Source organism: Pelophylax lessonae, assembly GCF_965119305.1.
Source record: "Pelophylax lessonae genome assembly, chromosome: 1".
NCBI classification, from domain to species: Eukaryota; Metazoa; Chordata; class Amphibia; order Anura; family Ranidae; genus Pelophylax; species Pelophylax lessonae.
In genome coordinates, this window is record NC_138768.1 from 435534170 (window position 1) to 435558208 (window position 24039).

The 24039-nt window shown below is 45.1% G+C and overlaps 1 protein-coding gene across 1 annotated transcript in view; it reads left to right on the forward strand.

The window, feature by feature from the left end:
* FBXO10 (F-box protein 10) overlaps nt 1–24039 on the forward strand; it is a 251646-nt gene that overhangs the window by 42696 nt on the left and 184911 nt on the right. Inside the window, exons 3-4 of the mRNA XM_082265221.1 lie at nt 9506–9655; nt 18587–18723. Of these exons, the coding sequence (XP_082121347.1) occupies nt 9506–9655; nt 18587–18723 (287 nt within the window). The remainder of the gene's footprint in view (nt 1–9505; nt 9656–18586; nt 18724–24039) is intronic.

Below are 24039 nucleotides of genomic sequence, written 5' to 3' on the forward strand. Positions count from 1 at the left end.
TCCCTGTTAGCGAATCTACAATACGTAAAATACTAAACAAGAATGGATTTCATGGGAGGATACCACAGAGGAAGCCATTGCTGTCCAAACAAAACATTGCTGCACGTTTACATTTTGCACAAGAGCACCTGGATGTTCCACAGCAGTACTGGCAAAATATTCTGTGGACAGATGAAACCAAAGTTGAGTTGTTTGTAAGAAACACACAATACTATGTGTGGCGAAAAAGAGGCACAGCACACCAACATCAAAACCTCATCCCAACTGTGAAGTATGGTTGTGGGGGCATCATGGTTCCGGGCTGCTTTGCTGTGTCAGGGCCTGGATGGATTGCTATCATTGAAGGAAAAATGAATTCCCAAGTTTATCAAGACATTTTGCAGGAGAACTTAAGGCCATCTGTCTACCAGTCTACCAGAAGTAAATCAACAACAGAATGGCTTAAACAGAAGAAAATATGCCTTCTGATGTGGCCCAGTCAGAGTCCTGACCTCAACCCGATTGAGATGCTGTGGCATGACCTTAAGAAAGAAAACGATTAACACCAGACATCCCAAGAAGATTGCTGAACTGAAACAGTTCTGTAAAGAGGAACGGTCAAGAATTACTCCTGACCGTTGTGCACGTCTGATCTGCAACTACAGGAAACGTTTGGATGAAGTTATTGCTGCCTAAGGAAGTTCAACCAGTTATTAAATCCAAGGGTTCACATACTTTTTCCACCTGCACTGTGAATGTTTACATGGTGTGTTCAATAAAAACATGGCAACATTTCATTCTTTGTGTCTTATTAGTTTAAGATGATTGTCTATTGTTGTGACTTAGGTGATGATCAGATCACATTTTATGACCAATTTGTGCAGAAATCCATATCATTCCAAAGGGTTCACATACTTTTTCTTGCAGCTGTATATGCAGTTTGAAAGATTTATAGACTACGCAGCCTTTGATTCGTATATGTTCGCAGTGAGTATGGAGCCGGCCTAATGTAGTGGTTATAGACAGTATATTCATACACAGGATATAGATATATATATATATAGATATATAAATATATCTATATATATATATATAATATATATATATACATACTGCTCAAAAAAATGAATGGAGCACTTCAAAAAACACATTAGATCTCAATGGGGAAAAATATCATGCTGGATATCTATACTGATATGGACTGGGTAATGTGTTAGGAACGAAAGGATACCACATCCTTAGATGGTAATGAAAATGATTAACCTACAGGGGGCTGAATTTAGACACCCCAAAAATCAAAGTAAAAAAAAATGATGGAGCAGGCTTGTCCAGTTTGCTAAAATTTATTTTTAGAAACTCAAAATAGTACTCAGTAGTTTGTATAGCCCCCACATGCTTGTATGCTTGCTCCTATTTAAACGACGGATGGTGTCCTGGTGTATTTCCTCCCAGATCTGGACCAGGGCATCACTGAGCTCCTGAACAGACAGAGGTGCAACCTGGCGGTGTCGGATGGACCTAAACATAATGTCCCAGAGGTGTTCTATTGGATTTAGGTCAGGCGAGCGTGTGGGCCATTCAATAGTATTTATTCCTTCATCCTCAGGGAACTGGCTGCATACTCTTGCCCCATGAGACCAGACATTGTCGTGCACCAGGAGGAACCCAGAACCCACTGCACCAGTGTAGGGCCTAATAATGGGTCAAAGGATTTTATCCCAATACCTAATGCCAGTCAGGGTGCCATTGTCTAGCCTGTAGAGGTCTGTGCGTCCCTCCATGGAAATGCCTCCCCAGACCACCACCAAATCAGTCAGGCTGAACAATGTTTCAGGCAGCATAACATTCTCTAAAACTTCTCCAGACCCCCTTTCACATCTGTCACATGTGCTCAGGGTGAACCTGCTCTTATCTGTGAAAAGCACAGGGCACCAGTGGCGGACCTGCCAATTCTAGTGTTCAATGGCAAATGCCAATGGATTCCCACGGTGCCGGGCAGTGAGCACAGGGCCCAGTAGAGACCGTCGGGCCCTCAGGCCAGCCTTATGATGTCTGTTTCTGATTGTTTGGTCAGAGACATTCACACCAGTGGCCTGCTGGAGGTCATTTTGTAGGGTTCTGGCAGTGCTCATCCTGTTCCTCCTTGCACAAAGGAGCAGATACCGGTCCTGCTGATGGGTTAAGGACCTTCTACATCCAGCTCTCCTAAAGTATCTGTCTCCTGCTCCGGGAATCTACTTCATGCTCTTGAGACTGTGCTGGGAGAGAGACACAGCAAACCTTCAGGCAATAGCACGTATTGATGTGCCATCCTAGAGGAGTTGGACTGCCTGTGCAACCTCTATAGGGTCCAGGTAGCGCCTCTTGCTACCAGTAGTGACACTGACCCTAGCCAACTGCAAATCTAGTGAAAAACAGTCAGAAAAGATGAGTAGGGAAAAAAATGTCAGTAGCCTCCACCTGTAAAACCATTCTGTTTTGGAGGTTGGCCCATCTAGTGCACCTGTTGTTCATTTCATTAACACCAAAGCAGCTGAAACTAATTAACATCCCCCTCTGCTAACTAGCTGACCAGATCAACATCCCAGGAGCTTAACTGACTTGATGCTATACTCTGATTAAAAAGTGTTCCTTTAGGGCCGCCGGATGGACTCCGTTTATCTCAGCAGGGGATCGTTCCGCCGATCCCCCGCTGAGCAGGAGGATGGCAGCTGCTCCCCGCACTGTGTACGGAGACACAGCTGTCAGTTCTCCATACATCTCTATGGAGGAATCGGATGGGAACGGAACGTCGGTCCATTCTCATCCGATCCCATCTGATCCGATCCGCTGGATGGATGGAAAATAGGGTTTCCATCCTTCCAGATTTGACGGATCGGATGCCAGCAGACATGTCTCCACTGACATCCAATGCCCCATAGAGATGCATGGGGGGGCCGTTCAGATCCGCCCAAAAAACTGACAGGCGGATCTGAACAGTCCGCCTGTGTGAAAGAGCCCTTAATTTTTTTTTTAGCAGTGTATGTGTAGGTATATATAAATATGTGTATATGTGGTAATGTCCACTGACACATAAGGCAGGATGTCGCTGTGAACGTGACACTTATCTTTATATTTATCAAGGATCGAGATAAGTCATTTTTGAAAGAAAAGAATGGCAATCAATGACAGCAGGTTATGTTGGGTACACATTTTAAAAGGCAGATAGTATATGCTTTTGCAAAAAATGGCATAAATGTAGAAAAACATCTGTGAAGTTGTCAAGTTGCTCTGCTATAAATCTAGGGATTGTGAACATAAAGTAGAATTGAAAATTGAGAGAAATAATAATGTATGTAAAGAAAAGTAAAGTAATGGAAAGGTGCTTTTTAATGTGAAGTATCCATTACGTTCTAAAAAAAAAAAAAAAGAATATTTGTACTTGTCTTTACTTCCATTATAGATCCCAAAAAAGAATTTCTTTCAAGCACAATGGTCAGCAGTAAATCTAGTCCGTTTGCAAATAGCACAGATACAACCCATCTCCGGGTTTTTAATATGAAAAGCTAGTAGAGGAAACAAAGCTATATGACCTCAAATGGCTTGTAATATATAAAGAAGGATTCAGTAAAGCCTCACACAGCGTATGCTTGCTTTTGCTATAGGCCAATAAAATGTGCTTTTAAAAAGTAATATTTAACCCATCAGTTTTTGATGTTTCCCAAGGCTGTGTTTATTTTTCAGCAATTGAAAGGGGGTTGCTCTGTCTCTCTGTGTCAGAGATTTGTTAGATGGTTTATATTACAGATTCTGCCTCTGGAGAATTGAGGATCCTCCTATAACATATAGGACAGAAGCTCTTGCTGTGACAAGGAGGTCTGCTCAACTGCAAGACCCAGAGAGATACAGTGGAAAAAGCCATTTCTTTGATATACAGTAATTACCTGGATTCACACATAAGTAATATGTTTTTGTTTTCAATGTACTGAACCTTTTAAAGGGACTGTAAACCATATCCTTATGCTCTCAAAATAATCTATACACATCCACTCCTTAATGGCTCTGCAATCTATTTTTTCATAAAAACATTACAAAAAGGTGACTAGCTATCCCCGGTGTTCCGTGGAAAAACCATACCCGTAAAAATTCCATACCCTCGTCACTTCCGGTGCACCTACGTCAGCACCCACGTCATTGAACAGCTGAGGAGCTTACTAGTGTGCATGCTCGGAGGGTAGGGAATTTTCACGGTAGTGTGTTGTAACGTTACACCGCATCAGCTGTTGCGGTGGTTACATTAAAACAACTCGGCTGCAACATGAGTCATCTCCGCTCCTACCCCTGTGACTTCCCTGATCTTGGCTACTGAAAATATAAATCACGGAGCCGAGATCTCCGTGATTTATATTTTCATACACCCGCCGCCGCTTTTACATTTAGTAGCCGAGATCAGGGAAGTGACAGGGGTAGGAGCGGAGATGACTCATATTGCTGCCGAGCTGTTTTAATGTAACCGCCGCAACAGCTGATGCGGTGTAACGTTACAACACACTACCGTGAAAATTCCCTACCCTCCAAGCATGCGCAATGCTAAGCTCCTCAGCTGTTCAATGACTTATCCGGAGCTGTGTGCATGCGCACTGCTACGCTGCTCAGCTGTTCCATTACGTTTCTGACAGGAAGTGATGTGGGTATGGAATTTTCACGAGGTATGGTTTTCTCACGTTACACCGGGTTTATGTTAAAGTGAAAGTAAACCCTCCTATAGTTTTCAGCCAAGGAAGCTGCCATCTTGGCCTTTGTTTAAAGAGGAAGTAAACTCTCCCTGTTGTTTTTTTTTTCCCCTGGAAAGTAAATGCATAATGTGCTAGTATGCATTGCATACCAGAACATTATGTGACACTTACCTGCAAACGAAGCCCGCGTTGTCCCCGCTGGTGGCCGCATCCATCTTCACCCATCTTTCTTCCGGGTCTGCGGACTCCAGCTGTATTACTGGCCAGAGCCGCGTGACCTCACTCCCGTACACGTGCGCAGGAGCCGCTGGTCACGGCACAGGGCTCTGAAAAACCGGCACAGGCAGCCATTTCTTCGGCTGCATGCAATGTAAATCTCTCCTAAACAGTGCAATTTAATAGATATTTACAGTACCTTTAGGTAAGCCTTATTAAAGGCTTACCTATAGGTAAAAGTTCTCAAGGTGGGTTTACAACCTCTTTAACCACTTCCACTTCAGCTCCGGAAGGTTTTACCCCCTTCCTGATCGGGCCATTTTTTGCAGTACGGCACTGCATTACTTTAACTGACAATGCACATGCACTACTTTAACTGACAGTTGCGTGGTCGTGCGATGCTGTACCCAAATAAAATCGATGTCCTTTTTTCCCCCCACAAATAGAGCTTTCTTTTGGTGGTATTTGATCATCTCTGCCGTGAGAAAAAAATATTTTTTACTATCTGCTATAAAACCCATCCAATAAAAAAATGTAAAAACCAAATTTCTTCATAAATTTAAGCCAGTATATATATTCTGCTGTTTTTGGTAAAAAAAAAATCCCAATAAGCGTATATTGATTGGTTTGCACAAAAGTTATAGTGTCTACAAACTAAGGGATACATTTATGGACTTTTTAATTTTTTAAATATTTTTTACTTGTAATGGCGTATTCTAACAGGCTGCCTGTTGGATCTCCAATGGTTCTGTCACATGTCATGATGTATCATGGATTGAATGGTGCTTTGTCTTTATGATGAGCTTTGATGCAATTGTCATTTTGTTAGTATAATACTTCCCACCTTTACATTAAATAAAGGCATGTTTTTAGGATAATGCACTAGGCCGGTGCTCCCTCTGTTTTCTTTCATGGTTACAAGAATGTGTGCCTAATTTTCTTCCCAACTTTAATAATGGTGTCCACTACCCAGCCCAGGCAGCTGCAGGGAATTCCATCTTAGAAACATTTCTATAATTGTCCTGGAGCAGGTGGAGGGTGGGGAGGAGTGTGTCTGCTCCCAGCTTTGTCCGGGGTTATTGATGATGTCACATGCTGATGTCGTGGTGTACAAGTTCCCTCCCTTCTTGACTTGTTTAGACATTTTTCGGGAGATAAGGATATGGATTATTTGCTGCCTTGCTATTCTTTGTGATGGTGACATGTAGTGCACATCTGGGCCTGGAGCCGGTAAGTCAACACTACACTAGGGTACAGGTCTGGAACAAGGGGGTGGGGGGGAGGGGGGTGGGCATCCAGGAGGAGCAGCTGTGCAACTGTGCACAGTTTTTTATTGTAGAGGAAGGGAGGGTGGGGGGTAGGTAAATCAGTAATTGACACCAGTGGCACGTTGTGACATTGCTATACTGAACTTGATTGTGAATAGAGAGTCCTCTGCTTGCAGCCACCTCTAAATGCAGCTTGGGTTATGACCTGTCAAATGAATGTGTTGGTGATTGCCTGTACAGAGAGAAGCATTGGGTTGCTTGAGAGGGGACCTGTTCTGTCTGATGCCATCCTGCAAGTATATGGTGCTTTCTGAACATGTACCACCATAGGAGATGAGGGAGGGAACTCACCAACAGATGGTGGACTGTGGTGGGGACTCACAAGCAACGCCATGCCGTAGTCCAATGAGTACAATATAGGGAGCAGGAAATTTGTACTAGAGGTGGTTTTGTCATGAGGACAGAGGATTTTATTGGGAAGAGGGACAAACTTTTGTTTGAGAGGCAGTCTGTGCTTTACTTACTTTTGGCTTCTGCACTCTACACGTTTTTCACTCTGACCCAGAGCAAAGTAGGCTTAGGTGTTATTAATCTCTTCATGACTTGGGTCAAAACACACAAGCCCAGTTTTGCACCTTTGACATGCGGTAGTATAATTGTACAACTTGTAACGAATCTAAGTGATTGTACCTTGTTTTTGTCAGGACAGATTCGGCTTTCATTTGGTGGAAAATGTTAATGCATTTTTCAGATTTCTTTCTTATTATTAAAAAAAAAAACCCAGGCCAAAATATTAAAAAAAAATTTTTTTAATTCAGCTGTATATTTTTTTTTTCCAACAAGTTATTCAGCTGTATATTTTTATGCCATTACCATGTACCACCACCAAAAAAAACTGCTAAATAAAGTCTCCTACTCCTGACATTAATGGCATTACTACGTATGTGTGTGATTTTTGTTCTTTGTGCTTATAGTAGGGCTAAGAAAGAATAAATATGTATTTTGTTTTGTTTTTGGTATTTTGTCCTGCCTAAACACACTGACCCTAAATAAATATAAAACCTTTTTTTTTTCTTAGGCTCCATTCGCACATGAGCGTATTGTTTTCAGGTGTGTTTTGTGCGTTTTTCAGGCGTTTTTTGGAGGCAGGCATTGACATCCAACAAATGCACTTGTAATCTGCCAAAAAAAGAGTTCATGTACTTTTGAGCTTCAGGCGTTTTGTTTCAGGCAACAAAACGCTCATATGTGAACAAGGGCCATTGAAATGAATGGGATTTTGCTTGTTGGGCGTTTTGAGACTTTGGAGATGAGCGTTTTACGAGCTGAAAAATGCTCAGGTGTGAACAGGGCGTTACCTAAAAGACCCTGACACTAACACTGCCACTTGCAGTGCCACTAACTGACATGGATACTAACTGACACTAGCCGACACCTATACTGACAATTACAATGCCAGTAACTGACACCTACACTGCCACTAAAGTCCCATACACATAGGCCGAATGTCGGGTGACATCGGCTGGTTGAAATAAAAACGTCTGACGTTCGGCCGTGTATATGCCAGCTGGTCCAACAGAAGCCTGCCATTTGGCTTTTGTCAGATGAGCATGCTGGAAAACCAGCAGCCGACTGGCTCCCGATTAGCACTCTCAGCCAGTGGCGGAGATCGCTGATCGGAGTGTTCTGGCAGGGGGGCCACCCCCCTGTCAGAACACAACTGCTCAGCAGGGGAGATCGCTGTACTAACTTTGGATAAGTAGTACAGCGGCTCCAACTTATGCTGACAGTTTTTTAGGGAATAAAAAAAATCATAGCGTGTACCAGGCTTAACTGATTATTACACTGGCACCTACACTGACACTACAGTAACTATTTTTATACCAGATTTTTATTTTTCTATTTGCAGACATGTCCTCTAGGAAAGAGGAAAATATACAAGGTATCTTCTCTTCCTCACTAGGGGGAAAATCACAAGAAAAACGCCACGGGTGGGCTACAGATTGAATGATCACTGTAATAGCCAATCAAAGGCTATCAAAGCAATCATGTGATTGGGATCCTGTTTCCGCCGGGTCTTGATCGTTTGTGGGGACCCGGTGTTCCGTGAGAATTACCTACCCCGTGAGAATTACCTACCCCTCGTCACTTCCGGCCAGGAACAGCTGAGCAGTGCAGCAGTGCGCATGCTCACAGGGCCGGATACCTAAAGGGACAACAGAGGAGCAGACTAGTGCGCATGCGCACTAGTATGGAAATAGCACAGTGTACCGTTGAAAAAACCTACCCACGCGGCGGTTAAATAAAACAGCTGTGCTGCAATATGAATCATCTCCGCTCGTGTGCCGGTCACTTCCCTGATCTCGGCAAGTAAATATAAAAGCGTCTGGCGTCTCCGTGATTTATGTTTACATACACCCGCCGCCGCTTTTATATTTAGTTGCCGAGATCAGGGAAGTGACAGGCACACGAGCGGAGATGATTCATATTGCAGCCCCGCTGTTTTAATGTAAGCGCTGCATTCCATACAGTGCCGTGAACCGGAAGTGACGAGGGGTAGGTTTTTCTCACGGGTAGGTAATTCTCACGGAACACCGGGACTGTCACTGACAGCCTGGTCTCCGTGCTGGGAGCACACGCTCAAGCGTACACCCAGCATACACACAAGAACACATATGCAGCTTCCTAGTTGAAAGCCCACTTTATGGACGCCTCAAATATGTGCTACACGGTTGTAAAGGGGTTAAATCATACCTCTTTAAGTCTCTCCTACTGTTAGCACAGTTTGCCCACACCCAACATTTGGTGTAGCGCACTTCACTTTACACTATTATCCCTGCCACCTGCTCCTCCCCTGCCTCCCCTCCAATAAAAGTGGGCATTGTCTGTAAAATGTCCCTAGATTTTCATTTTGAAAATCTGGTCACCTTACACTACAAATCCAATAGTTCATAGCCCCCTAGTCCATCTCATGAGCCAGCAATAGAGGGTGGCTACGTTCCTATATACAGTTGGACCATGGAGACCGAATGTAGCCTCCCTTTAACAAAATGCTTGATCGCAGCAGCAAAAAAAAAAAAGAAATTTGGATTGTGCTGAGAGCAATAGAAGGTACATTTCTGAGTTATGAATACATACTTGAATAGAATTTTTTTAAACCAGAGTTTAGTGTCACTTTAAGGTAGAGTCGGGCATTTGAATAAGTAATCACCAGTTATACATGTCCGCAGAGTCATCATGTTATTGTATGAGCCTTCATTATCTAGTATATTATAAATGTTTAAAATGTGTTTGCATTATGGATTTATTGTCAGGATTTTCCCACAGGTTGTAATGCTAAAGAATGAAATTTACCACTGCAAAGCATCAGGGGTTTTTCTACGCCTGGCAGCTGGAGGTCTCATAGCTGATAATAACATCCATTCAAACACAGAAGCAGGAGTGGATATACGCAAAGGAGCCAACCCTGTGATATTGGTATGCAACACTTTGGAATTTGTCTATTCACTTACCTAGCAGAGCTTTATAGCACGTTGATTTTTCTGCAATATCAAAAGGGAATTCACATTTGCTGTATTTGTATGCACAGGTTACTATGTTTTTTAAACCAAAAGTTTATACAGTTATGTGTTTCAAAAAGGTACAGCAAATTATGTAATTTAAAGTAAATCTTGATAGCCCATGTCCCCCTCCTGTTGATGCATATTTTCCCCACCATGCTGTTCCCTTAGGCCCCTTTCACACAGGCTTTCCGATCAGGTCCGCCTGTCAGTTTTTCAGGCGGACCTGATCGGATGCTCCATGCACCTCTATGGAGCAGCGGATGTCAGCGGTGACATGTTCACTGACACCCGCTACTATCTGATCTAATACTGTCCGTGAAATCCAGACGGATGGAAACCCTATTTTCCATCTGTCTGGAGAATCGGATCGGATGAAATCGGACAGGCGGTCCGTTTTCATCCCCTCTCCCATGGAGGAGTGCGGAGATCTGACAGCTCAGTCTCAGCATAGTGAGCGGAGACGGACCTGTCATCCCCGCCTGTCCGCTCTCATCCGATCCGCTGGACAGATGGAAAATAGGGTTTCTGGGGGTTCCCTTGTCATCCTCCTCAACATAGACAGACCCCGGCTGCCCCGGGAAGAAGCTAGTGTGTAAGGAGGAATGAGGATGCCGCGTGGAGGAGGGTAGGCGGAGCATTAGGCCGCGCCCGCACCCATTGAATGCAGTGCAGGTGGTCTGGCCATTTACTCTGTATGGGGGCGGCAGGCGCCAGTGACTAGTCCTTCCCTCCCCGGCAACCGCCCTGAATGAATGAATGCCGATAAGTGCCACAAGTCACCGGGGAATGTGTGTGTATGGGAGGCAGACTCAGACGGGACTCAGAGGACGGATCGTGGGGTTTTTTTTTCCTGTCGGCCTAGGCCAAAATACAGCAGTGGCTGTAACGATCGCGGCAAAACCTCACATGTGTTGTTTGAATACCGGTAACATATGTGGGCGTGACTTGAGTATGCATTCGCTTCTGTGCATCAACTTGGAGGGACTTTAAATTTTTTTTTTTTCTTTCTTATTCATTTTACTTTTTATTTTTACACTGTCACTTTTAATTTTTTTTTTTTATTACTTTTATTCCTATTACAAAGAATGTAAACATCCCTTGTAATGTGTAAGATTGGGGTGATTAAACTCAAACAGGTAGGTGCATTTACAATGAGTTGCACCAGTCCAAAACTGTGTTTTTAGACATTTCAACCCACTTTTATTTAAAAGCAAGTCAAAGTTCATACTGATAGCTCTTCCCACGCAGAAGATTCTCACCATCACTGCAAAGACATAATATTCAGCCTCCTGGCTCTCTTGTGGCAGCTTTACTGCTCCCAGTACCTCTGCAGGGTCTTCCTGATCATCAAACACCTTTTGGTTTTCCTGACAATCAAACATATCCCAAGGTTAGGCACAGATGCTGTACTTTAGCTTTGTGTCCTTCCTTGCAGCTCCCTAGCTGCGCTTGTCCCTCCTAGACTGTCCAGCTTCCTGGTTGCTCTCGTCCCACATGGACTTCCTCTCAGGCTTTGGCCTTCCTCTGTCCCAACCTGAATTCCTTGATGCACGACAGCCTCTCACACAGTTTCCCTCATACACACTGACCTCCCTCATGAGGGTGGGACCCTGAACTCTAAAGTGGGGTACACACTATATGATAATCAGGCGAACGATCATCCGATTTTCCTCATTGTTTCACAGCAAATTGGAACCGATGAACGAAAAGTCGTACGAATATTCTCGTACGAAAAAAGCCATTTTCTCTTGCGTCCTCCGACAGTCGCCGCCTCTTCATATTCGTCACAATGGGGTATTAGACTTTGCTCCGTAGGAGTAGCTAGGCAACAGAATATGTCAATATTAAAGCTTTTAACATATCCCACCCCCAGGGGGTGGTCCCCTCAGTCTATACCCTCCTGCTTCCTGTTCCATACCTCAATTTCAATGTCTAGCTTTCAGGAGTTAGCTGGCTGTTTCTGTGCTGGGGCATTTTGTCTCACCCTTTATCTTCTTTTTGATTTTGAGTTTTTTTCTTTACTTAGCTGTTACTTTTGTCAGCATTAGTTAGTTCTTCTGATGAAGAGGATCATGCGGGCTGGGTCTCTGGCTGGCCCCCCTGGTCGCAGGTTGTGGGCCAGTGGCTTCCCAGCCTGCCATCGAGCGTTCAATCAGGTATTTTTCCTGGCACATGTGAACGACCCATCCCTGTTCGCTGCATGGATGCTATGGTGAGGTGGCTACCTCACTGGACGCCATGCGGTTTCGCACCGCAGTCCTCCTGCGTCCTGGCTGCGACTCTCCCTGTCACATGTGCAGTGGCTTGATTGCTTGTGCGGGTTTCCCACGCCACTCAGAAGGTAAGTGTACTCTGTGTGGGGACCTGTCTGTTTAGTGGGTGTCAATCTGGGACTGTGTAACCCTGCATGTCTGTTCACACTATGGGACTCCCTGTCTGGATGCTGCTGTGGGCTGCAAGGAGGGGGGCTGTGATACACTGTTCTGTTTGCATAACTGTGTGATCTCTCTGTGTGACATGCTATATGTTGTAGGACATGCTGTGGATCATGTTTAGTGCAACATGCGGCGGCCGCTACTGCGGTCTGCCATTTTAATGTTTTTATACAGGCATATGAGGGCTTCTTCTGTAGCTGGGAGCGGCGTTTTTGGCGCCAAGCGCCGCCATTTTGGCGGCGATCGCTCCGGCCTCATGTAGCACTGCATGTACCTCCTCCCCCGGCGGCCATTTTTTTGTAGCCTCCCATAGGCTTTATAGGAGCGGCTTCTATTGTATCACTTCCTTTTCCCTGGGCACACCGATCGATACAGCAGCAGCAGTGTTCTCTCCAGGTTTTTATCCTCCTTAGTCCTGTGTTCCTTGCCTGAGTTTTGTAGTTTTCCCCTGTGGGGGTCGCATTGTGCTGGTGTGTGTGTGCGGTGGGCTGCGCTAGCCGCGTTTTTAAAGGGGCAGTTACCCTTTTTTTCTCCTGCACACTTCTGGGGGCATGGATTCTCAGGAAAGCAAATTTCCTCCCACCTTACTGGGTGGACAAGGGGCTGCTGCTGTTTCCCCTGAGGGGGGCGATTTGGCCACAGTTGTGGCTAACCTGGCTGCTCAGGTGCAGATGCTTGTGGCTGCTCAATCCACTAAAAGGCCCAGAGTTTCAATCTCCTCTGATTCAGAGGGCGAAGGTGATGGGGCTGCTATGGCTGGGGTCCCCTTATCGGGGTCCCGTTCGTCCCTGGACTTTGCAGGGTCGGAGGGGGATGCAGAGGTTGAGGGGGTTGATGATTCTCCCCCTGGCTCGTCTGAAGAGCTTGCAATCATGGATGACTTGGTTGCTTCTATCAAACAAACGCTGCATTTACAGGATGAACCATGTCCACCTGCCGTTCTGGCTTCTTATGGGACACAGTGGAGGCGCAAAACATCACAGGTTTCTCCTTGCACTGAGGATTTTCAGCGCGCTGTTAGTGAACAATGGCGCAACCTTAAAAAGCCTTTTGCTGTGCCAAGCAGGTTCAAACTGCGTTATCCCTTCACACCCGCCACTGATGAACGTTGGTGTGTGCCGCCTCCGGTGGATCACGCGGTGGCGGTTTTGAATAAATCCACTGCGATTCCGGCAGAGGATACCCAGGTGTTCCGGGACGCTACGGACAGGAAACTGGAGTCTCTCGCCCGTCATACTTACTCGGTTACCGGTTCCATGTTAAAGGCTATTTTTGCCTCCCTTATGGCGGCTCAGGCTGTTGCGTATTGGACGCAAGTACTCAGGCGTATCCTGGTGGCTGACTCTGCCCCGCCGACGACGTTGGCTATGGTGGATCAGATCCATCAGGGTGTCATGTATTTGTGTGATGCGGAATTGGATGTTATTCCTTTGGCTGCACGTGTGCACAGCGTGGCGATGTTGACCCGCCGTTTGATTTGGCTGAAATGTTGGTCTGTGGACCAATCGTCTCGCAAGACCTTGGCTAATTTGCCCTATTCGGGAACTTGCCTTTTTGGCGACTCACTGGATACGCTGATTAAGGGGATTTCTGGGGGTAAGAGCACGCTCTTGCCCCAATCTCACAAGGCTAAGGGCGCTCAAGGTAAGAAGCATGCTTCATTTAGGCCCCCTCAGGGGTCCTTTCGTGCCTTTCGGTCGCACTATAAGGGCAAACCCTTCAAGGGTCAAGGCTCCCAAAAGAAACCGTGGGCAGGTAAGCAGAAGTCCGGCCAGTCCGGATCCGCTGCCCATAACAATGCGGCCTGAAGGGACGCCCTCACCCAGTTCTGGGGTGGGGGGACGTTTGCTCGCTTTTCTTCAACCCTGGCTGGCCCGCGTTCGGGACAGGTGGGTTCAGGAGATCGTTCGGTCTGGGTACAAGATCGAGTTCCTCTCTCGGCCGGCGAACAGGTTTTTTCCCTCAAACCTTCAACTGTCTCCGGAGCGTTTGCGGGATCTGCATCTGGCGGTGCAGGACCTGCGGGCTCAGGGAGTGGTGGTTCCGGTGCCTCATCGGCACAGATTTCGGGGGTTTTATTCAAATCTGTTCACTGTGCCCAGAAAGGAGGGCAAGGTACGTCCAATTCTGGACTTGAAAGCTCTGAACCAATTTGTGCGGGTTCGCAAGTTCCGCATGGAATCCCTCGGTGGTGGCTGCTCTAGTTCCGGGAGAATTCATGGCCTCCATCGACTTGAAGGATGCGTACCTACACATCCCCATTTTCGAGGGTCACCAAAGGTATCTTCGATTTGCCATTGCGGAGGATCACTATCAATTCGTGGCGTTGCCCTTCGGTCTCGCTTCGGCTCCGCGGGTTTTCACCAAGGTGCTTGCACCGGTTCTGGCCTTATTGAGAGCCCAGGGTATCTCGATCCTGGGGTATCTGGACGACATTCTGGTTCGGTCTGCAACCAGTCAGGGTCTGGTGAAGGACCTGTCCGTCACGTTGCAAACTCTGCAGGAGTTTGGTTGGACGATAAACTTCCCAAAATCGACGCTGTGCCCGTCGGTTCGTCTTCCCTACCTGGGTATGATTCTGGATTCGGTTCTGGCAAAAGTCTTCCTACCGGAAGACAAGCTCAAAACGCTTCAGGACGAAGTCAGGTCCCTTCGGGACATTCCATGCTCATCCCTCCGGACGGGCATGAGGTGTTTGGGTTTGATGGTCTCGGCTTTCGAGGCGATTCCCTTCGCCCAGTTTCACACGAGGGATCTCCAGGCGGAGATCCTGTCCAGGTGGGACGGGCGACCACAATCTCTGGATCTTCAGATCTCGTTGAATCTTCACACGAGAAAGAATCTTCTATGGTGGCTGCAGTCCCCGGCGGTGTCGGGGGGCAAGTCTTTTCGTCCGTTTTTGTGGACGGTGATCACCACGGATGCCAGCCTGTCGGGCTGGGGTGGTGTTCTGGGCGTTCTGTCCGCCCAGGGTACTTGGTCGGAGGAGGAATCCTCCCTTCCGATCAACGTTCTGGAATTGCGGGCGATAAATCTTTGCCTTCAACGTTGGACGGACAAGCTACAGGGCTGTCCGGTTCGGGTTCAGACGGACAATGCCACAGCGGTGGCCTACATCAACCACCAGGGGGGCACCAGGAGTGCCCGAGCGGCTCGGGAAGTGGCCGACATTCTGTCTTGGGCCGAGACGCACGTCCCGGCGATAACGGCAGTTCACATTCCGGGGGTGGAGAACTGGCAGGCGGATTATCTGAGCCGCCAGACTCTGGACCAGGGGGAATGGTCGCTCCACCCGGAGGTCTTCCAGATGTTGTGCGCGAAGTGGGGTTCCCCAGATGTGGACCTGTTCGCGTCTCGTCTGAACAACAAGGTGGGAAGGTTCGTGGCAAGGACGCGCAATCCTCGGGCAGACGCGTCAGACGCGTTGGTGGCTCGGTGGCATCAGTATCGGCTGATGTATGCATTCCCACCAATTCAGTTGCTGTCCCGGTTCCTTCGCAGGTTGTCCTTGGAACCGAAAACGGTGATTCTGGTGGCGCCAGACTGGCCCCGCCGGTCTTGGTACGCAGACCTCGTGAATCTGGCGGTCGACGCTCCATGGCGTCTGCCTCTTCGGGAAGATCTTCTGTCTCAAGGACCGATATTCCATCCTGCTTTACAGTCGTTGGCTTTGACGGCCTGGCTGTTGAGACCGAGGTCCTGAAGGATAAGGGTCTCTCTCCGGAGGTCATTCATACTTTGATCAATGCTAGAAAGGCTTCTTCAGGGAAGATATACTACCATACTTGGAAGGCCTACTTTGCCTGGTGTGAGTCCAGGGGGTATTCCCCTCGCTCATATTCGGTTTCGAGAGTGTTGGCTTTCCTTCAAATGGGCGTGGACCAGCGTTTGGCGTTGGCCACAATTAAGGGTCAGATTTCTGCTCTGGCCGTTCTTTTTCAGCGCCTTGTGGCGTCTAATTCTCTGGTTCAAGGGGTGCGACACCTGGCCCCTTCTCGGAGGGAGCCATTGCCTCCATGGGACTTGAACCTTGTTCTGTCCGTGTTGCAACATGCTCCCTTTGAAAAGATCAGGGAGATCTCGTTACCTCTGTTGTCCAAAAAGGTCGCCTTTTTGGTGGCGATCACTTCGGCTCGCAGAGTTTCGGAGCTGGCAGCTTTGTCGTGCAGGTCTCTGTATCTGGTACTTCACTTGGATAAAGTGGTCTTGCGACCTAATCCTTCTTTTCTTCCGAAAAGGATTTCGGAATTTCATCTCAATGAGGACATTGTCTTGCCTTCGCTTTGCGCGGAGCCTAAGCATCCGAAGGAGGTGGCCTTACATTCCTTGGATGTTGTTAGGGCGATCAGGGTTTACCTGAATTCGACTAAATCCTTCCGCAAGACGGATTCTCTCTTTGTCCTTCCTGAGGGACCTCGGAAGGGCATGGCGGCGTCGGCTTCTACCATCGCCAAATGGATCAGACAGACCATTGAACAGGCATATGCTTTGAAGGGGAAGGTTCCTCCTATGCCTGTGAAGGCGCACTCTACTAGATCTCTGAGTACGTCTTGGGCCTGTCATCATCGGCCTTCTGTGGCCCAGGTGTGTAAGGCTTGGTCGTCCGTTCACACCTTCTCAAAGTTCTACAAGGTGGATGTTCAGGCATCGGCAGATGCTTCCTTTGGCCGCAAGGTTCTTAGTGCGGCAGTACCTTAAGGTCCCTTGTTTTGGGCCCTTGGCTGTTTTGGGATGTTTTTTATCCCTAGGTTATTTGTTCTTCCTGGGTTGTTGCTCCTGTTGAGCAAAGTTTTTTTTCATGCTGCCCGGCTGGTTTCCTTCCTTTGGTAAGGTTACTTTCTCTGATGTGGAGACGGCGTTGCCTTAGGCGCGGCTGCGTTTCCCACCCCTCATGTTTGCACTGCTTTGAGACGTCCCCATTGTGACGAATATGAAGAGGCGGCGACTGTCGGAGGACGTAAGAGAAAACTGAATTTTTGTAAAATCTTACCTGTAAAATTCCTTTCTCTGAGTCCTCCGACAGTCGCCGCCCCCGTCCCTCTTTTGGGGTTTGTGTGTGTACTCTACTGCTATTCTACTGAAACTGAGGTATGGAACAGGAAGCAGGAGGGTATAGACTGAGGGGACCACCCCCTGGGGGTGGGATATGTTAAAAGCTTTAATATTGACATATTCTGTTGCCTAGCTACTCCTACGGAGCAAAGTCTAATACCCCATTGTGACGAATATGAAGAGGCGGCGACTGTCGGAGGACTCAGAGAAAGGAATTTTACAGGTAAGGTTTTACAAAAATTCAGTTTTTTTTGTTTCTGATCATGCGCAGTGTTTTTTTTCTGATTTTTCCTGTACAAAAATCGTACGAAAACAGTACACATTGAACGAAAATCATTTGTTTTGTTTCCTAACGAGAAAAATTATGGCGTTTGTTCCTTCGAGAATTTTCGTACGGAAATTTGGAATCGGCTGTCGAAAGTTGTGTACACTGTACAAAAATTGTACGAAAATTTTTGGGCGAAAATGTTCGCCCAATTTTCTTATAGTGTGTACTAGCCTTAACTCTGGCTTTATTATGAAGCTAGCACACAACCTGAGCCATCAGTGTGCTTGCTTCTCCCAAAATCCTGGCGTAAACCACCTTTCTACTGAGTAACATGGGGTCACCCTGCTACAGCAGATATACACCACACTTGTGTAAATTTGTGTACAGATGTAAATCCCTGAACGCAGATTTTGTCCTATCAGGGACTTGCAACCGTGCATGCGTGTAAGTTTATGCAAGCATGGTACACACGAACATATAGCTAGCGTACAGCCAGTCATTACTATGGCTGGCTGTACACTGCAGCCATCTCTCCTAAGACGGAGAAATGCCTGCAGTTTGTCAGATGCCTAAAAGTATTAGTGTGCATGAGGCCCTGAAATAGCAATGTGACAGAGTCCCTTTGAATGGAAACCTACTCGCATACTTTTTTTTTTTTTTTTTATTATTATTATAGCTTCTGTAGCACAGGATAACATATGCCATAATAAACATAATGTGGTGCGGCGAAGAGGTAAAATATTGACTTATGTAGAAAAATGATCCGCACACTGATAGTTGCTCTTTAATAATCTTTATTCAGAAACCACAGAACACAACTGCTGATAAGATCAGTTGACGTGTTTCAGCCTATAAGGCCTTAGTCATAACAGGTAACGTAGTGACTTATGCCTGTAGTTCAGTATGAAGCAGTTTTTTTTTTTTTTTTTTTACATTAACAAATCCTACTAAAAACTAGGTCAGGTTTATTTTGAAAGGGCTGTGCAGTTGGTTTTAGAAATAATTTTCATATTGTGATCTGCACACCTTGGACTGCATTTTCCATTAATATCAATGCTTCTATTTTCTGTGCATGTAATGCAATTGGCAGTGTAACAGAATACACAGTGGCCTCCGCTCCGGCATTGTGGTCCTAGGCAACGGGAAAGGCAGCATCCGAAGCAATCAGATCTATGGGAATAAAGAAGCTGGCATTTATATACTGTACAATGGGAACCCTGTGGTGAGGTATGTTATTATGGTTTCATTCTATTTATTCTGTCTCTGTGGCTACGCTTTGAAAATGCAGAACACATTATTTTCACAAGCTAATCTCCAAAGTAGTGTTCTGATTATGTTCAGCTATGTTGTCTATTTTGCTCCAGTCTTTACATTTCCTTTATGATGTATGTCAGTCTCCAGAGACAAAGTTTGTGCTCATCTATTTGTTTTCCCAGTATCATTAATTGATAGGACACTAAGGAATATTTATAGTAAAAAAAAACCACAAAGACTATTTATTTGAGACCATGCTGTTAGAAAATGTGCATGTGGAATAAATACATAGAGGATTCAAATCCACATATATGGTAATAGAAATGTAACAACATAATTTGTATGAAGTTGCTTGAGAAAGCATACATTGGGTGAAATTTTTAAATAAAAACCATTTTGTTAACTCATATTTTATAGTAATAATAATACTGATATTTCGGGCATAATTGTAGTCTGAGTTCAAAGAATTTTCACATAGGGGTGTAAAGTATCTCACAAAAGTGAGTACCACCACTCACATTTTTGTAAATATTTTATTATATCTTTTCATGTGACAACACTGAAGAAATGACACTTTACTACAATGTAAAGTAGTGAGTGTACAGCTTGTATAATAGTGTAAATTTGCTATCCCCTCAAAATAACTCAACACACAGCCAATAATGTCTAAACCGCTGGCAACAAAAGTGAGTACACCCCTAAGTGAAAATGTCCAAATTGGGCCAAATTAACTATTTTCCCACCCCGGTGTCATGTGACTCATTAGTGTTACAAGGTCTCAGGTGTGAATGGGGAGTAGGTGTGGTAAATATGGTGTTACCGCTCTCACTCTCTTATACTGGTCACTGGAAGTTCAACATGGCACCTCATGGCAAAGAACTGTCTGAAGATCTGAAAAAAAAACAATTGTTGCTCAACATAAAGATGGCCTAGGCTTTAAAAGATTGCCAAGACCCTAAAACAGCTGCAGCACGGTGGCCAGGACCATACAGTGGTTTAACAGGACAGGTTCCACTCGGAACAAGCCTCTCCATGGTCGACCACTGGGGAGATGTAGTTCATTGAGGGAACCATGAAGGCCAACATGTACTGTGACATACTGAAGCAGAGCATGATCCCCCTCCCTTCAGAGACTGAGCCACAGGGCAGTATTCCAACATAATGACCCCAAACACACCTCCAAGATGACCACTGCCTTGCTAAAGAAGCTGAGTGTAAAGGTGATGGACTGGCCAAGCATGTCTCCAGACCTAAACCCTATTGAGCATCTGTGGGGCATCCTCAAATGGATGGTGGAGGAGCGCAATGTCTCTAACATCCACCAGCTCCATGATGTTGTCATGGAGGTGTGGAAGAGGACTCCAGTGGCAGCCTGTGAAGCTCTGGTGAACTCCATGCACAAGAGAGTTAAGGCAGTGCTGGAAAATAATGGTGGGCACACAAAATATTGGCACTTTGGGCCCAATTTGGACAATTTCATTTAGGGGTGTACTCACTTTTGTTGCCAGTGGTTTAGACATGAATGGCTGTATGTTGAGCTATTTTGAGGGGACAGCAAATTTACACTGTTCTACAAGCTGAACACTCACTACTTTACATTGTAGCAAAGTGTCATTTCTTCAGTGTTGTCACATGAAAACATATAATAAAATATTTACAAAAATGTGAGGGGTGTACTCACTTTTGTGAGATACTATACATACAAATACCGTTCCCCATAAAAACATTTTCAAGGGCCCCTGTTGGCAAAGCGGTTTTAAGGTATTTTTTACTTAAAACATAGGTGTGGCTAAATTGAATTGGGCATGGCAGAACAGCTGTGGCCTAATGGACGTAGATTGGTTTTTAAGGGGATTGTGAAGTACAGACAACTTTGGCTATTTTTTATTTTTTTGGCATGTTTTTGTCCACATGAAATTGTAATTTGGTTTTCTGTAACAGAGTAGCCTTCTAAACAGCCAGCAGCAATTTTTGTCTCCATTGAATTTTCTACATTTGTAGTGTTAAACTAGATGGATGTTGAGATAACTCAGACAAAGGACTATTGTGAAGTTTTTTAAAAAGCAACAGTTTGAATGACGTACCATAGTCCAGTCAAATCCATATCTAAATCCCAATTAAGAATCTGTGACTCTACTTGAAAAATGCTGTACTCCTCCAACATGGAAAATCTAGAACAATTTTACTAAGACAAATAGGGAAAATTGTAGGATTCAAATACGCAAATATGCAAAGCTAATAGAAATTTGGCCCACTAACTTACAGCAAAGGGAGTCTAGAAAGTATTGGGGGGGGGGGTTAATACTTATGCAACTAACAAAGGTTTGATGATACCATTAGTCACCATTGTCATTCCCATATCTTGATTAGCTACAACAGGTAGCTTGCCTTTAAAGCTCTATATCTCGATCTTTGAGGTTTTTACCTGCACCACCCCTGCAAGTTCTACATTGGGAACAGAAATATAACAAAAATAGGACTGTCTCTTTCCTATTCAGGGCAAAGTGACAGTGTAAGTGAAAAGTCACCCACCCCCTTCCTCAGTGCTTGGTTCTAGCAGCCAAAAGATTGCATCCTCTTGGCTCTGACACTACTTACTCACATGTAATGGGCAATAGAAATTAATCTGTATCCTTCCAAACTTTCAATAATGTTCCTTTGTACCTTATTCCTTTCATATATTGCGCCGGTCACATGACATTTCCTACACCGGCTCCTTCCGCTGTTCACAGCAGCTAGACGTGTTCCTTTGTGGGTACCTAATTTCCAGAAGTGACGTTGTATCTGACACAATGTCACTTCCGGCTATAAGGACACACCGAGAAAAACATTAGTAAACGGAAATGATGCCACACGCCTTCTGTATGGTGGCGTCATTTCCATAGCAATCGGGACTCATTTGTATGCATCCCCGACCCCGTGTGATCATGTGAGAAGAGGAGAGAGACACACTGCAGCAGTGTGAGATGGCTGCATTTGGTCTGCCACAGCAGTGCTCATCAAAGTGCTTATCAGTGCTCATCACAGTGCCCATTAGTGCCCATCTCAGTGGCAATTGCATTTCCATCAGTGCTCAGCACAGTGCCATCAGTTTCACACGGGGTGGACTTCGGCAGGAGTCCACCTGCTCAACGGAGAAGCTGTCTGCTAATGCCTGGTGAGCAAGCAGTGGGCTGGTCCGGGTCCGCTACTCTTATGCAGAGGGGACAGACACAGCCTGCTCTCCTCTGTGGGCAGTCAGATGTAAACAGACCACCTGTCCATTTATACCTGACTGCCATCCTATTGGTTCGGAGGTAGGTGGGTATTACGGGCACAAGTCTGTTTACATCTGCGCTTCATAGAGGAGAATGGAGGGTCCGATCTGGTCCACATAAAAAAACTACTCGTGTGATAGGGGTCAAGTGGGAGCCTATTTCCAGGTTGTAATCCTACATCCAGTAGAGTACATGTGCGATGCATTGTAAAGGTGGGTAAAAAATACTATATATCTCGAATAAGTGCAACTAAAATACCAACCAGATATTTATGATTAAAGATGCATATAGGTGATGCCTGAAAATGCATATTTGACATGTTTTACATTCACATCCTAAAGAAATTGTGTTGCATTCCTTACATTTTGTTGGAAAAAAAGGAGACATTGTTCTCCTGTAACTCCATTTGAGGATAGTCATTTTTTTGGAACTAGTCTATAAAAGTGTGGCAGAGTGGAAGTAGAGGTGTTGGCCTTGGAAAACAAATAGGCTTTCTCATTGGGTGGAAGAACTGTAGCGACCTCCCACCTCCCAAACCTTCCTATCATTTCTGCTTCTTAGGTCTTTCTGATGGACAAAGCTTCAGCACTTTCTCTTAGTGTCCAAGTTTGCTTACAAGGCCTCCTTCACACAGCCATTTAGCCACATTTACTGGATTCCATTGGCCAGAATGAGCGGATTCTTGCGGCTGGGATGACAGTTGCATGTAAGTATCAGAGACTGCTTAGCCTGTACAGAGTATTGACAGGCTGACAGCAGCTGTCGCTGTTTGCATGTAGCTGCACACCAAGTGGTTACCTGCAGTTTGGGAGGGTTGTCCAAGCTTGGATGCCAGCTGCATCACAATGTAACTGCAAGTAAAGATATTAAAAAAAAAAAATATTGGTTAATTGTTGTTAGTGTTTGGATTCTTCTAAGGACCTGTCACTTTACAATGGATGAGATTAAAATGCATGCTGACACACATAAAAACACAACGTAACACAATTCGGTGTGCATGCAAGTACGTTAAATGGATATCAATGTACAAGTATTTTCATTCCGTTATGGTGAGTTTTTATGTGCAGTATTGTGTAAAAGGACCCATAGTGTGTGACACATTGCATTAGCTCTTCACTAATTTCACTTCTTAATTGGAATTGCACCTTAACCTCTTCCCACCATCTGTCCTCATACTGTATATGTGGCAGTACATCAGTGGGCTTTAAAGAGTATGTAAACCCAACATTTCATATTCCTGATATGTGCCTGTTGTACCATGTACTTCCTTTGTGTGAAATCCCTTATGTTCCTGCCAGTTCCTCTGCTTTCCTATTAAAAACTGACAACGCTAGGCATGAGAACACACCGTGGTCAGTTCTCTAGCCTGCTCTTCTCCAATGATCAGACTTGTCTTGACACACACCTCCTGCACCAGTGTTAATTTCGTCGACTAAAACCGACTAAAACGTTTTCGTCGACTAACACAATTCAGATGACTAAAATACGACTAAAACTAAAATGGCATTTTAGTCTTAAGACTAAAATACGACTAAAACTAAAATGGCATTTTAGTCAAAAGACTATAACTAAAACTAAATCGAAATTTGCTGCCAAAAATTAACACTGGTGCATGCTCAAAGCATAAATAATAACATATTAGATTTTTCACTCCAGGACCAGCAGTAGTATATAATGAGTTTGGAAATTGTAGAGAAATGCTTAAATAATGCATTACAAATTACAATTGAACTACACCCATTTGATTATAGATGACTAAAATGAGTTTTAGTCGACTAAAATGTAGGGCGTTTTAGTCGACTAAAATATATTGGAGTTTTAGTCGACTAAATACGACTAAAACTAAAACACTTGCAGAAGACTAAAATGGGACTAAAACTAAAATGCCATTTTAGTCCTAAGACTAAGACTAAAACTAAATTGAAATTTGCTGCCAAAATTAACACTGTCCTGCACAGCCTTTCACTGGGAAGCTCAGTGTACTATTGTTTCTCCTCCCTTAGCTCTTATGCAGCTGAGAACAGAGGAAATG